At 38.2% G+C, this 14,993-nt stretch overlaps 1 protein-coding gene across 3 annotated transcripts in view; it reads right to left on the bottom strand.

The window, feature by feature from the left end:
- XPNPEP3 (X-prolyl aminopeptidase 3) overlaps window positions 1–14,993 on the bottom strand; it is a 73,888-nt gene that overhangs the window by 6,180 nt on the left and 52,715 nt on the right. For all 3 annotated transcript variants that reach the window (XM_036072604.2, XM_078076675.1, XM_036072606.2), the window contains 2 exons: window positions 9,489–9,574; window positions 49–229 (listed from right to left, as the gene is read on the bottom strand). In XM_036072604.2, coding sequence (XP_035928497.1) covers window positions 49–229; window positions 9,489–9,574 — 267 coding nt within the window. The remainder of the gene's footprint in view (window positions 1–48; window positions 230–9,488; window positions 9,575–14,993) is intronic.

Here is a 14,993-nt window from a genome sequence, read left to right as displayed (position 1 = left end):
CAGCACATCAGGTGTTTTTGAGAGCCGGGGTCAAAAGAGGGGCAGTACCTTGAAGGCATTATTTCCCTTAATGTTCTTCACGATCCCCAACTCCTTTAGCTTCTGTGCGATCAGTGTGAGCATCAAGCTGTAGATGTTCTCCAAGCTTGTCCCAGGGGAGCAGAGGGTCAGACAGTCTCTCTGTATCTCTAGAACAGCTTCATAGAGTTCTGCCTGAGGTGCCGTGAACCTGGGGACAGGAAAACCAAATAACTCACATTTGGAATAATCTGATATTGCAGGACGTTTGCTTCTAAATTTGATTAGGAAAACTCCAAGGTGCTGATGATGGGGCATTGTTGATTACTACTACATCAGTACCAGTAAATCAGTACTGACAGGACCTTAACTGTGCCCTCAACACTCAACAAGAGGAGCAATAACTCTTCAAGCTGGGGCAGCAATAGTCTATCTCTCAAATGACCAGCAGCTATACATGAGGTGAGGCTAGCGGATACACTCAACCCAGCCATGAGTGCAATGGGAGGGCCAGATCAAGCTCACCCTTGGTCCATTCCATTTTTTTTTTTTACCATAAACAAACAAACAACAAACCAAAACAAAGGGATCCACTTCCTGTAGGTAAAGCAGATGTCATGAGATAAACTAGTAGATACTTTGGCTACTAGTAACATGTAGTTTCTAGGTGTCCTTAGAATAATAATTTCTTTAGCAGTCATGGGGAAAAATGAGAAAATATTAAGCTGGCATAGTATATGATATGGATTTTCTACACTGTTGATGGCAGTGCAAATTAGTATAGCCAATTAAATGAAGGGCCTTAATAATGATACTCATACTATTTGAACTTATAATTCTGCTCTAAGATTCCATCCTAAGAAAATACTTGAAATAAAAAAAAGCTGACTATATAAAAACATTGTTTTTTTTTTTATAATTATGACACACTCTAAATGTCCCCTAATAAGAATGGTTAAAATAACAATATAATTGAATAATGAACACCTTCATATCCATCTCCAGGTTCAGCCATTAGCAACACTGTTATATTTGTGTCATCTATAAATGTACCTATATTCCAACCCACCACAGTATTACTGAAGAGTTAAGTTTTTTTTCATGTAAATTTTATATATACTAAAGTACAGAAATCTGAGCTGTACAATTTTGACAAATGGATGTACTGATCCCAATAAAGCTGGGAACATTGAGCCCTAAATTTGGTTGAGTCTTTGCCAGTAGAAGCAGCCCTTCTACCCCCCAGCTAAGGAGATTCACTCTATTTTGACTGAGAACCTACAGGAACCTCCCATGAGGTAGTTGCCAGCAGATGGTTCTAGACCTATGATCAGATTCTACTCTCAGCAGGCCCTAAAAGGTTAGATATAAAGTGTGACCCACCAGGAGGTGCACTATAATCCAAACAAACAAAACAAAACAAAACAAAAACCGATGTGATTTTTCCTATTTACACAGACAAAAATCTAGGAATATGTGTGGGAATGTATATGAACACTGCAGGATAATGATAGAAGGAACATAAAGTTGGATAAGGCTGAATGTATTGATATAAGTCCATTAAGCAGAGATTCTGGATTCAGTGTTGCAGCTCCAGGGTCAAATAAGGCTCTAACAGTCTATTTGGTTGGTTGGCTGAAACACACACTAAAAGGTAACCTACACTAAATGAATTCAAATGCCAGAACTGTCTTGCTATACTAGAGAAGGAATTCCCACATCTGCAACATCTATTTTTTGCTTGAGTTTCTAGCCTGCTGGCCTACCTCACAAAATGCAGACATGCCAGCCCCAACTGCATGAGCCAATTCCTTAAAAAGCAATCAACCAACCTACCTACACATATACCCACATACATAATATATCCTAGTGGTTCTGTTTCTCTGGAGAACTCTGACTGATCCAGATCCATATTCCCATCATGACACAGAAAGTTTCCTCACTGTTATTCTAATCAGTATTCCCACACCCAGAGGCAAAGGCTGTTCTGATTATTTTATATTTTTATTTTTTTAAAAGATTTATTTGAGAGAGAGAGATTTGAGAGAGAGCATGAGAGGACTTCTGATTATTTTCACCTTAGTTTTCTATCATATAAATGGAATCATATGTATAAATGGAATCATACAATACATACTCTTTTGTGTTAAGCTTTCTTCACTGAGTACAATGTCTGTATGATCCATTATGGTGTTGGTTCAATCAGTAGTTTGTTGCTTTTTATTGCTAAGTGATATTCTACTGTATGAATAAACCACAACTTGTGTATTCAGTCTCCTGTTGATGGACATTTAGGTTGTTTCCAGTTTTGGGCTACTGTGAATAAAGCTGTTCTGAGTATTCTTGTACAAGTCTTTTTGTGGACACATTTTCATTTCTCTTTGATCAATACCCAGAAGTGGGTTTGTTAGGCCAAGGAATCAGTGTTTGTTTCTAATAAGAAACTAGCAAATTTTTTCCCAAAGTAACTGTAGCATTTTATGTCACCACGAGCAATGTCTGAGAGTTCCAGTTGCACTGCATCATTGCCAACACTTGATATGCTTGGTCTTTCTAAGTTTAGCCGTTCTAGTGCATATGCAGAGGCTTAATTTGCATTTGCTCTGTGACTAACAATAAGGACTACCCATAGTTGTTCACATTACCTTATTATCCTTTATTTATTTTTTAAGTAGGTTCCAAGCCCAGCGTGGAGCCCAAGATGGGGCTTGAACTCACAACCCTGAGATCAAGACCTGAGCTGAGATCAAGAGTTGGATGCTTAACCAACTGAGCCACCCAGGCACCCCTACCTTATTATCCTTTTGGTATCTGTAAGACTTATAGTGATATACCCTTTCATTCCTGATTATGGTAATTTGTCTTCTCTTTTTTTTTATCTTGCAAGGGAGTTTATCAATTTTATTAATCTATTTAGGGAACAACCATTTGGCTTTGTTAATTTTCTCTACTCATTATCTTTTTCCTATTTCATTGATATTTTGGTCTTATCTTGTTTCCTTCCTCCTGCTTACTCTGGTTTTAATTTGCTCATCTTTTTAATAGCTTTCTAAGGTGGAAGTTTACATTATTGATTTCAAACCTTTCTTTTAATGTAAGCATTTAAAGCTACATATAAATTTCTGCTGTAGCTCTATGTGACACATTTTGATATATAGTATTTTTATTATCACTGATTTGAAGTACTTTGTGGTTTCTTCCCTTTCCCTTGTGGTTTCTTCTTTGACCCACTGGTTACTTAAAACATATTCACTAATTTCCAAACATTTGGAGATTTAAAAATATCGTATTATTATGACATTCTAATTTAATTCCATTGTAGTCAGAGAACACATTTTATAAGACTTCAGTCTTCTGAAACTCATTAAGACTTATTTGATGGTCCAGCAAATGGTTTTGGTGATGTTCCATAAGTATTTGAAAAGAGTGTGTATTCTGCAGTTGTTGGGAATAGTGTTCTACAAATGTCAATGTAATTAAGGTGGTTAATAATGTCATTCACAGGGGCGCCTGGGTGGCTCAGTCGTTAAGTGTCTGCCTTCGGCTCAGGTCATGATCCCAGGATCCTGGGATCGAGCCCCGCATCAGGCTCCCTGCTCGGCGGGAAGCCTGCTTCTCCCTCTCCCACTCCCCCTGCTTGTGTTCCCTCTCTCGCTGTGTCTCTCTCTGTCAAATAGATAAAATCTTAAAAAAAAAACAAAACAATGTCATTCACATCTATAAGTTGATGTCTTTCAGCACACTTGGGAAGTTTTTGGCCATTATTTCTTCAAAGGTTTTTTCTGCTCTGTTCTCTCTTCAATTTCTGAGTCTCCAATTAGATGTATGTTAATTTGCTTGAAAATGTCTCAGAAGTCTCTGAGGTTTTCTTCATTCTTCTACAATATATTTCTGTTCTTCAGACATAATTTCTTTTTTTTTTTAAGATTTTATTTATTTATTTGACAGAGAGAGACACAGCGAGAGAGGGAACACAAGCAGGGGGAGTGGGAGAGGGAGAAGCAGGCTTCCCACGGAGCGGGAGCCCGATGCAGGGCTCGATCCCAGGACCCTGGGATCATGACCGGAGCTGAAGGCAGACACTCAACGACCGAGCCACCCAGGTGCCCCCAGACCAGATAATTTCTATTTCTCTTCTAGTTCACTTGCCTTCTGCCTCCAATCTGCTGTAAGGTCCATCCAGTGAATTTTCCATTCCAGTTATTATACTTTTCAGCTTTACAGATACAGAAAGCCACACAAATATATACCTTAAGAAATTAGTGTAAGGTTGACTAGTCAGATAAAAGATGGAACTTGGCCAATTATCACAGAAGTCCCTTCTATGTGCTTCATAACTATTACAATTCTCTCAGTATGTACCATTATCCTAACTTTCACAGCTATCATTTCCTTGTGGTTTTTTATATTTACTTATTTATTTTTAAAAGATCTTATTTTTAAGTAATCTCTACAACCAATGTGGGGCTTGAACTCATGACCCCGAGATAAGAATTGGATGCTCTTCTGACTGAGCCAACCAGGTGCCCCACCTTGTGATTTTTTATTTCTATGTACTTGTTTCTCATTTTTATTGATATAATTTGTATATCATAAAATTCACCCATTTTAAAAAGTGTACAGTTCAATGGTTTTATATTTTCACAAATATGCTTATGCAACCATCATCACTATCTAATTCCAGAATATTTTCATGCAACCCTCCTCACCCCCATATCCATTAGCAGTCACTCCCCATTTCTTGTATAAAAAAATGCTTTATAACCCAAATATGCATCCCAGGACAATTTTCTTCCTGCTTATTTTAAACAAATTTGATATGCCTTTTAAGTCTCTTTTAGTCGACAGGTTCCTTTTTCTATCCTTTTTCATTTCCTTGTATGTGTTAAAGAATCCAGACTGTTTGACAAACAGGGTTTATCACAGTCTAGATTTTGCTAATTGCATTACGGAATGAAAGTCTGTATCTCCCCAAAATTCATATGTTGAAGTCCTAACCATTAGTGTGGCTGTATTTAGAGATGAGGCCTCTAAAGGAAGTAACTAAGGTTATATGAGATCATAAGGGTGGGGCCCTGCTCTGATAGAATTAGTGTCCTTATAAGGCACCATAGAGCTTGCTTTCTCTCCCTGTCTCTTCGTGTAGAAGAGGTCACGTGAGCACACAGCAAGACGGCAGCTGCTTACAGGCCAAGAGAAGGGGCGTCAGGAGGAAACCTGCCTTGCCAGCACCCTGATCTTGAACTTCCCAGCCTTCAGAACTGTTGTTTAAAACACCCAGTCTGTTGTATTTTGTTATGGCAACCTGAGCTGACGAATACACATCCCCTAGGTGTAGTTCAACATATTCCACTGTCTTTCTTATTTCTTACAAATTGGCAGCTGGATCCCAAGAATGAATCGGACTCAGGTTCAATCCCTTCAGCAAGGCTGGTTATATGTAGTACTTGGCAAAATTTCAGGAGGCACATGATACCTGATTGCCTCTTTTTGTGATCTTAGCAGCCACGGATCCTTAAGTGCTTATATCTATACATTAATGGGTGTTGCAAAATGGTAATAATTTTAATTCTATAATTTCCTTTTCATTCATTTCATGGAATATTTTTAAAGAGATATTTCCTCTAATCTATTTGGTTATCTAGTGACAGAGTTTATACATAAAAGGTAGGATGAATACTTGATTCTTTTATTTACCACTTTAAAAAAAATTTTTTTTTAAAGATTTTATTCATCCATTTGTCAGAGAGAAAGCACAAGCAGGGGGAGCGGCAGGCAGAGGGAGAAGCAGGCTCCCCACTGAGCAAGGAAGGAGCCTGATGTGGGACTCGATCCTGGGACCCTGGGATCATGACCTGAGCTGAAGGCAGATGCCCAACCGACTGAGCCATCCAGGCGCCCCTATTTACCACTTTTCAAAATAATGAATTGATTCCCATCATCCTCTGAAGATGAACAATTTTTTAAAAATTACTATTATAAAAAAGTTATCATTATGAACTCATGAATTTGAATTTATTTGATGGGTTTAAGTTATTACCATTATCAAAGCTCAAAGTTTCCTATCTTTGATCTGTGGGACCTCTTCAAGTTGGTTCCTGAGTCTTTTTGACAGGACGCTACTGGTTTTTGCTCATTTCCTTGCTACCTGGTATTCTTTTTTTTTTTTTTTAAAGATTTTATTTGTTTGACAGAGAGAGAGACACAGTGAGAGAGGGAACACAAGCAGGGGGAGTGGGGGAGGGAGAAGCAGGCCTCCTGCAGAGCAGGGAGCCCGACACGAGGCTCGATTCCAGGACCCTGGGATCACGACCCGAGCCGAAGGCAGATGCCCAATGACTGAGCCACCCAGGCGCCCCTGCTATCTGGTATTCTAAGATGTTCCAGGCTTCATCTTATAAATTTCCTGATCCAGACCTGGAGTCAGCCAACTCTCCAAGAAGCTCTCATTTATTTTAGGGAAAAATTGTATTTCAAGATCATAATCAGGGCACTGGTGATACTCATTGCTACTAAGTTGGTCATAGTTTCTAGCCTTCTTGGTGGACAGAAAAGGGAAGGGGAAAAATCATATAAAGAAAAAAAATCATTTGAGTTCATACTGATACTTCAATTAAAATTTGAGACGATAGAGCTTTTATGTAACCTCTCTATATTTCATTTACTTTTTTTCGTCCATACCATGCATCCTGGTTTTCAAGGGCACAAGGAAGAAGAATTAAAATTATCTCTTACTCTTTTGTTTGTATTTATTTATTTATTTTCATTGCTTGTTTATTTAAGTAATCTCTACACCCAGCATGGGCTTGAACTCATGACTCTGAGATCACGAGTTGTATGCTCTTCTGACTGAGCCAGCCAGGTGCCCCTCTTATTCTGTTTTAACCCCCTACCACAGACACACACACCAATTTCAGAATAACAATACAGATATTATAACAAATATAACTGCTGGAAATACTGAGATTTTTTTTTTTCCCCATATGCTCCTCCCATTCTCCATTTAAAAAAATGTTGTACTACTCTACATGATCAGAGCATACAGCTATTACTACAACGCTCTCTTCCTCTTAGATTCACTTAGTCTTAGTTCTACAGTGAACTGTTTCTCATGTTCACCAGCAATCCTTATGTCAATGTCTCTAGTCACTTTGGTCAACTGAAGCTCATGCTCTAGCGCAGTACTGACCAATAAACCTTCCTGTGCTGATGTGTTTTCCTGTGTATCTGTTGTCCAATATGGTACCCACTAGCAACATGTGCTAAATGTGGCCAGTTCAAGTAAAAAACTAGTGTAAATTTGATTTGATATTAACTTAAATGTAAGTAGTCCCATGGGACTGGTGACTAGGTGTCATATTGGATCACATAGCTCTAGCTCTAGCAGATTCCTCATGGGAGGAAGCCTTAAGTTTCTACATAACAATCTGTGCCCTTTACAGCTGAAAGTTGCTTTTGCTGCATATAAAGTCTTTGGCTTACACTTTTGTTCTTTGAGTATCTTTAATATGTTACTCTATTTTCTACTTGTATAAAGCATTGCTTTTGAAAGTCTGATAATCTAATTTCCTTTCCTTTATAAATCACGTTCTTTTTTTCTGGATCCCAAAGGAATTTTTCTTGTAGGTTCAGAATTTTACTAGAATATGTCTTGGTGTTGCTTTTTCTGGGCTGATATTCTCAGGTACATGATGTGCTCTTTCAAAAGTAGTTCCAAAATTTTTTTCATTTCAGGAAAATTTTATTGAATTATAGTTTTTAGGATATGTTCTGTTTCCATGCTTTCGTTTTCTTCTTCAGAGCTTCCTTTATGTGTATGTTCTAACTTCTTTGCTTATTTTAAATATTTGTCATTTTCCCTGTAATCTTTTTTCTCTTTATTTCATTTTGATTTTTAAATTTTTCTTCCCTCTCATCCTTCCTATTTGTTGTTAAGGCTTTATTGTGCTTCATTGTTAGTGTGTACCTTTCAACCCAGTCTTTTTTCTGGTATGATTTTTTATTTTATTTCTAGTTCTTTCCTGAGTATTGTCACTTTGTTTCTGAATTTTCCAGTTTTGATTTGTGTTGTTCTTTCATGTCTTGAATGATGTGCTTAAAAAATTCTAGCTTGCTTTAACATAGTAGGTCACTGTTTTGATCTCTTTTGTAGCCATGTCTTTCCAGTATGCTTCCATTATCAGTAGGGATGTTGATGTTATGTGCTTATTCCTTTTTTTGCTTTTAATTAACTTTGTATGAGATTAACCAAGACACTTTTTTGTTGCTTATTTTATGTAAAATTAATTTTCCTAAACTTTTAGAATGAGGCAGGCTTTAGTAAAGATTTTTTAACATCACAGAGCTTACTCTCCTATTGTTTTGGTGTAGTGGTAAACAATATGGCAGCTTGCTTTCAATTCCTCTCCCCCTCTCTGATTTGGGTATTTCAATTCCTTCCTCTCTCTTGTCCTTAACCTGCTTACTTTCGATTCTACTTCCAGCAGTTTCTTCTTAGAAGGGAGCATAGCACCCTCAAACTTCCTCAGGCCTCTGGAGTGACAAATCTTTCCCATTTTCAGTTTCTGTTCTCAAATTGGCTCACCATTCTTTCCAGTGAATAGCTGTTGGTTATCTGTGAGTTCCTTTGTTCCCAGGTACGTCAGATAGCTTCCTCTACTACCGCTGCCTCCTTTCTTCCACACAGATACTGATACCATCCAGGCCTTGTAGTTGTGCAGTATATTCATAACTTTGCATTTTACAGTTTAAGTGATATCCTATCACCCAGTGTTTGGTTTTGTTACTTAGTAGCTCTATTATTATTTGCCAATTTGGAGAGAGCAAAAAACTATGCTTTTGCTACCATCTCCCCAGAATCTCTGGTTATTTCTTACTGAGACTCTCCATTGGTTCACTCATTGTACTTATATATGTTCCTTTAACTCTGTGAACATATCTATAATAGCTGCTTTAAAGTCCTTGTCTACTAACTGAAATCTTAGGGTTATTCAGGATCTGCTTTTATTGACTATTTTTCTTGATTATGGGTCATTTTCTGATTCTTCTCATGTCTAGTTATTTTTTTTTTTAACTGAAAACTGGATTACTTTTGTAATCAGAAAATAAAAACTCCAAATTATTTTATTTATTTATTTTTAAAGATTTTATTTTTAAGTAATCTCTACACCCAATATGGGGCCTGAACCCCAAGCTCAAGATCAAGAGTCACATGCTCCACTGACTGAGCCAGCCAGGCACCCCTCAAATTTACTTTTTTAAATGTGAATGTGTGTGTGTTAACTAGGTGTGTCTAGAAGACTGATCCTATGATCTGGTGAATAAAACAGTCTTAGAAAGTAATCAGGAGTTTTGCAAAGGCAATTAACCTGAGCTAGAGGGGACCTGTATATTTTTCAGTCATTTATTCCTAATATACCCATATTCCAACTCATACTCCTAAGAAGCAATGGGATCTGTAAAAGTCCTACCTGCCATTGACAGGCCAGGTACGGGTTATGTCACTCACATAGCAAGAAGACTCACAACCTCCATCCAGCAGCACCATTTCCCCATCCTGCAACAAAAGTATGATATGTCAAAGTAGGTGACGTTATGACTGTCAGTTGTTTTTTCTAATTTAAACTCTTTGTGTCTTTCATTTTATATATATATTTAAAAAGCTAACTTAAAGGAGACTAATCTTCTCTGGTTCCTTCTTATAAGAAACAGCATCTCAATTTTTCAAATGAATTCACATGACTCAAGAAAGTGGCTGTTGCACAGTAATGCATAGGCCCACACTGGAACCACACTGCTTAGGTCTGAATTACTAGGTGTAAATAGCACATCATAAATGGTATCATTATCACCATTATGTTTAAAATTCCTATACAAGTTGGTATCCAGGGCCTTATTCAAATATGATTACCCTTAACCATTTAACTTTAGAATATCATTTCCCCTTTTGCTCCCCATCACAATACATGTGGGGAAAGGAAAACACTTTAGGTTTATCTCTCTCTTATTACTTGTCATATTATATTGAAACTACCTATTTATGTCCTTGAAGACAGGGTACATCTTATTTATGTATAAATAAACACACAATTTGGCATGTAGTAGAATAATGGTTCAATGGGTATATATATTTAATAATGGCAACTTTGACGAATGGATGTGGATTTTGTTTCTGGCAAAATGACAGAATACATTTCTTGTTAGAAAACAACTAGATCCTGGATACAGATATATTTTATGAAAGGTTGACATTACATAATGTAAAAGAGGTCTTAAGGACTTTTTCTCTCTTGAAAAAAGATACCCCAGAACTGAAACTAGAGCTGAGAGTAGTGATAAGGTAAGTGGTACAGTATACATATAAAAGGAGATGTTGCCCTGAGGTCCTGCAGCAAAAAGTGGGGATAATGAGCCAGCGATTCTCACATTAATCCAGGATTCCCATAGGGGATACAAGAGTCCCAGGTCATTAGGACCACTTATCTTTTGGCAAAAGCATATTCAAACAAGTTCTGGAGGAAATTTCCCTCAAATCTGGGCTGGCATGATTTCCAAAAAATAACATCAAGTAAATAAACGTGAGCTCACAACCAAAGGTCGTCAAGCACACAAGGTAGGTCACTGTACGTGAGAGTCAGCAGGAACAACATATACCAAATTTAGATCTTCCAGGACTTCAGGTAAGGGAATGATTAGATACAGAATAGCTATCATGAAATGTTTAAAGGGATAAGGAACAGAACCACAAAGATGAGTTGAAAATTCAATTGAAAAGAACTATGCTGATTTGAAAGGAACCAGAAAGAAAGAAAAAACAACTTCTGAAGTCAATCTCTCAGTGGATGGCTGAAGAAGCAGATTAGATAACCAAAGGGAAACTGGCTTCCTGGAAGACAGACATACCCAAGTCCCCTAGAATATGACAGAGAGAGACAAGGCAAATGTAAACACGAAAGTTAGCTTGCTGGAAACAGAAAAAGGTCTAACACACATCTACCTGAAGTTGCTGAAGGAGTGAACAGAATGTAGGAGAGACGTATCTACACCAGGGTCTGAGAATTTCCTAGAACTGATGAAGACACGAATGCAGATTCGAGAGGGGGAAGGTATCATAACGACTGTATGTAAAAATAAATCTACTCTTAGACTCACAATAAAACTGAAAAATACCAAAGGAAAAGAAAACTTTTTTTTTTTTTTTTTTTTATTTTTTATTTTTTTTAAAGATTTTATTTATTTGAGAGAGAGAGAATGAAAGAGAGAGCACATGAGAGGGGGGAGGGTCAGAGGGAGAAGCAGACTCCCTGCCGAGCAGGGAGCCTGATGCGGGACTCGATCCAGGGACTCCAGGATCGTGACCTGAGCTGAAGGCAGTCGCTTAACCAACTGAGCCACCCAGGCGCCCAAGAAAACTTTTTTTTAAAAAATTATTATTTATTTATTTATTCAGTTTTTAGAGAGAGCACATATATGCGCAAGTGGTGGGGGAAGGGGCAGAGGGAGAGAGAGAATCTTAAGCAGACTCCACATTGAGCACTGAGCCCACGATGGGGCTAGATCTCAGGACTCTGAGATCATGACCTGAGCTGAAATCAAGAGTTGGATGCCACCCAGGCGCCCTCCCCAAAGGAAAAGAAATCTTAAAGTAGTCAAAGCAAAGAGATTTCCCATAAGGAATGATAATTAGTATTTTTGTTTGTTTTTATTTTTTTTAAAGACTTGTTTTATTTATTTGAGAGTGAGCGGGGCGGGGTGGGGGGGTGGGAGAGCCCATGAGCACAAGCACAAGCAGGGGGAGGGGCAGAGGGAGAAGCAGATTCCCCGCTGAGTAGGGAGCGTGATGCCAGGCTGGATCCCAGGACTCTGGGATCATGACTTGAGCCGAAGGGAGATGCTTAACTGACTGAGCCACCCAGAAGCTCCTCGTTTGTTTGGTTTTAATCTGCAACACTGAAAGTCAGAAGATACGGGAATGATATACTAAAGATGATGATTGAAAAGAATCTAGGATAGTTTCCTTGGCATAGCCATCATCAAGAATTGAGAATGAAATAAAGATATTTTGACTAAAGAAAAATAGAAAATTTTATCAGCCACAGATCTTCATCTAAAGGGTTTTCTTCAGGTTGAAGGAAGCTGATCCCAGGAGGGCCATCTAAGATGTAAGAGGGAAAGGTGAACATGCATGTAAATCTAAACAAACTGTCAGAAGGGCTCTGTCTTGGCCTCTTGCTGAGAGTGCCATATAGCTGTGGTTAGAGGCAGAAGCACAGGGCAGCCTGTTCTGACGACATTTCTATCAGATGCCTACTACTGAGTCCACACTAGAGCTCTCCCAGATGCCCCAACGGTACCCTGCATTTCTCACAGCTTGTTGAGGACCTTGCCCACAGACTTCACCAGAAAAAGCCCTTGTAAGCTTTTGGATAACCAAAGCAAGACTATGACCTAGAAGTTCTCAACTTATATTCTCTTGGGCCAATTTATCTAATAATGGGAATACTTTTCTCTCCTTGGATGGCTACACTGGAGCTTATTCTCCAGTTTTTTAAGAATGGGCAATATATTATTTAGGAATAGACACACTGATGGTAAAATTATGAAGAAAAACAACAAAAATGATTAAAACAAAAGATGGTAAGAGACAGAAAGGGGAATGTGCTTGAGCTTGCCCAGGGGACTACTAATGTTCTTCTCATCCTAGATGATAGATATATGGTTATTCATTCAATTATTTTTAAACAGTACATTATATTTATTGTTTTTAATATATGATACATTTAACAACTTAGGAAAACCTTGGAGAATATAATCAAAGTGAGAAATTTATCCTTAGACACTTAAGAGTAAAAAAAGAAGAAAGGATGAAAATTAATGAGTTTAGCATCTAATTTAAGAAGCCAGAAAAAGAACAAGAGAATAAGCACAAAAAGTAGAAGGGTGAAATTAATAAAGGCAAGGACCCAGTGTAATGAAATAATAAACAAAGATAAAATAATATTAATGATGTGGAAAGTTGGGTTTTACAAGAATAATAAAACCCAGTGAATCTCTGGTGAGATTTCTTTTTTTGGCCAAAGTTTTTGAGATTTAATGTGTATGCACAGTAAATGCACAGATCTTAAGTATACACAATTAAGTCAGTTTTGTCAAATGCCCTCAGGCCCCTTCCCAGTCAATATCCCCACGAGAAGCAACCAATGATCTGATTTCTATCATCATAGATTAGTTTTGCCCATTTTAGAACTTCATATAGATGGAATCATATAGTTTATAATTTTTGTGTCTGGTTTATTCACTCAGCATAATGCTTTGAGATCATTCACTGGTAGTACAGTGGTTTGTTCCATTTTATTTGAAGAATACACCACATGGCAATTTCCTTATCTAATATCCTGGTGAGGTACACTTGGTCTATTGGTAGTGAACTTGCTATGAACATTCCTGTACAAGGCAATTTGTGAATCTATGTTTTAATTTTTCTTGAAAAATACCTATAAATGGAATTGCTGGTGCACAGGGTAAATGTATGTTTACTTTTTTTTTTTTTTTTTAAAGATTTTATTTATTTATTTGACAGAGAGAGACACAGTGAGAGAGGGAACACAAGCAGGGGGAGTGGGAGAGGGAGAAGCAGGCTTCCCGCGGAGCAGGGAGCCCGATGCGGGGCTCGATCCCAGGACCCCGGGATCACGACCTGAGCTGAAGGCAGACGCTTAACGACTGAGCCACCCAGGCGCCCTGTATGTTTACTTTTTAAAAAAAGAGAAAAGGCATCAGCTTCAGGCTGTCCTTTCCCCTGCAGCCTCTGCTCTGGCGGGAGTACCCCGGCCAAGCTCCAGAAACGTGTGGAGGGGACGGCCGTGGGCTTTGGACAGAGGAAACCCCAGGATGACTTGAAAGTAGGGCATCCTGAAGAGAGAAAATTAGTGGCTGGTGAGCAGTCTGTGTGGCATTCTCAGATGCCTTGACCTGAGTGAGAAATCTGCCTCCATCAGGACCTCAGATGTCTGACAGCCCTATGTGACACCAGGATGAGATACTCCTGTAAATACACTGCAGGTCACGTGGCATTCTACAACACTGACAACATTTACTGCATGTTGATGATGTGCCGAAATCGGTAAACTCATTCTACGTATCTTAATCCTCTCAACAGGCCTACAAGGTACTGCTGTTATTTGCCCAAGGTCACACAGTGGGTCCACGAACTACCGTGGTGTTCAATTAATCTAGCTCCAAAGCTAGTGCTTGATTTGGAACTTTTAAGTATGGTGCCCCCAGGTCTTTCCAACTAATTCTAATAACTAATTGCTTGCCTTCTTCAATCAAAAAAAAAAAAAAAAAAAAGAAAGAAAAAAGGCAAAAATATATCAAGAATGTAAAAAGGTACATAAATTATAATTATAAAAAATTAAAAGGCAGACGATGCTGAGTAATTTTTTTTTTTTTAAAGATTTTATTTATTTATTTGGCAGAGAGAGACACAGCGAGAGAGGGAACACAAGCAGGGGGAGTGGGAGAGGGAGAAGCAGGTTTCCCGCCGAGCAGGGAGCCCGATGTGGGGCTCGATCCCAGGACTCTGGGATCATGACCTGAGCCGAAGGCAGACGCTTAACGACTGAGCCACCCAGGCGCCCTGGTGCTGAGTAATTTTTAAAATTTAGACAAAATGGTAGAAAAATATAACCTACCAAATTGTCTCAGGAAAAGTGAAGTATAAATTGATATAATCACTTTGGAAATGTTTGGTATTTTCTACTAAAGTGCAAATATGCATACCTATGGCCCATCAATTCCATTCTTATGTGTCCCTTAGACAAATTTGATAATATGTATACTAGGAATAACATATAAGAATGTTCACAGAACATTGTTTATAATGGTAAAAACTTAGAAACTATATAAATGGCCACCTATGGATATTTATTTATCACACTAATAAATTAAAACTGAGAAAGCTTTACAGTATTTGC

Source organism: Halichoerus grypus, chromosome 6 (assembly GCF_964656455.1).
Source record: "Halichoerus grypus chromosome 6, mHalGry1.hap1.1, whole genome shotgun sequence".
NCBI classification, from domain to species: Eukaryota; Metazoa; Chordata; class Mammalia; order Carnivora; family Phocidae; genus Halichoerus; species Halichoerus grypus.
Note: the sequence above shows the minus strand (reverse complement) of the source record. Positions and strands in the feature narration are given on the sequence as shown.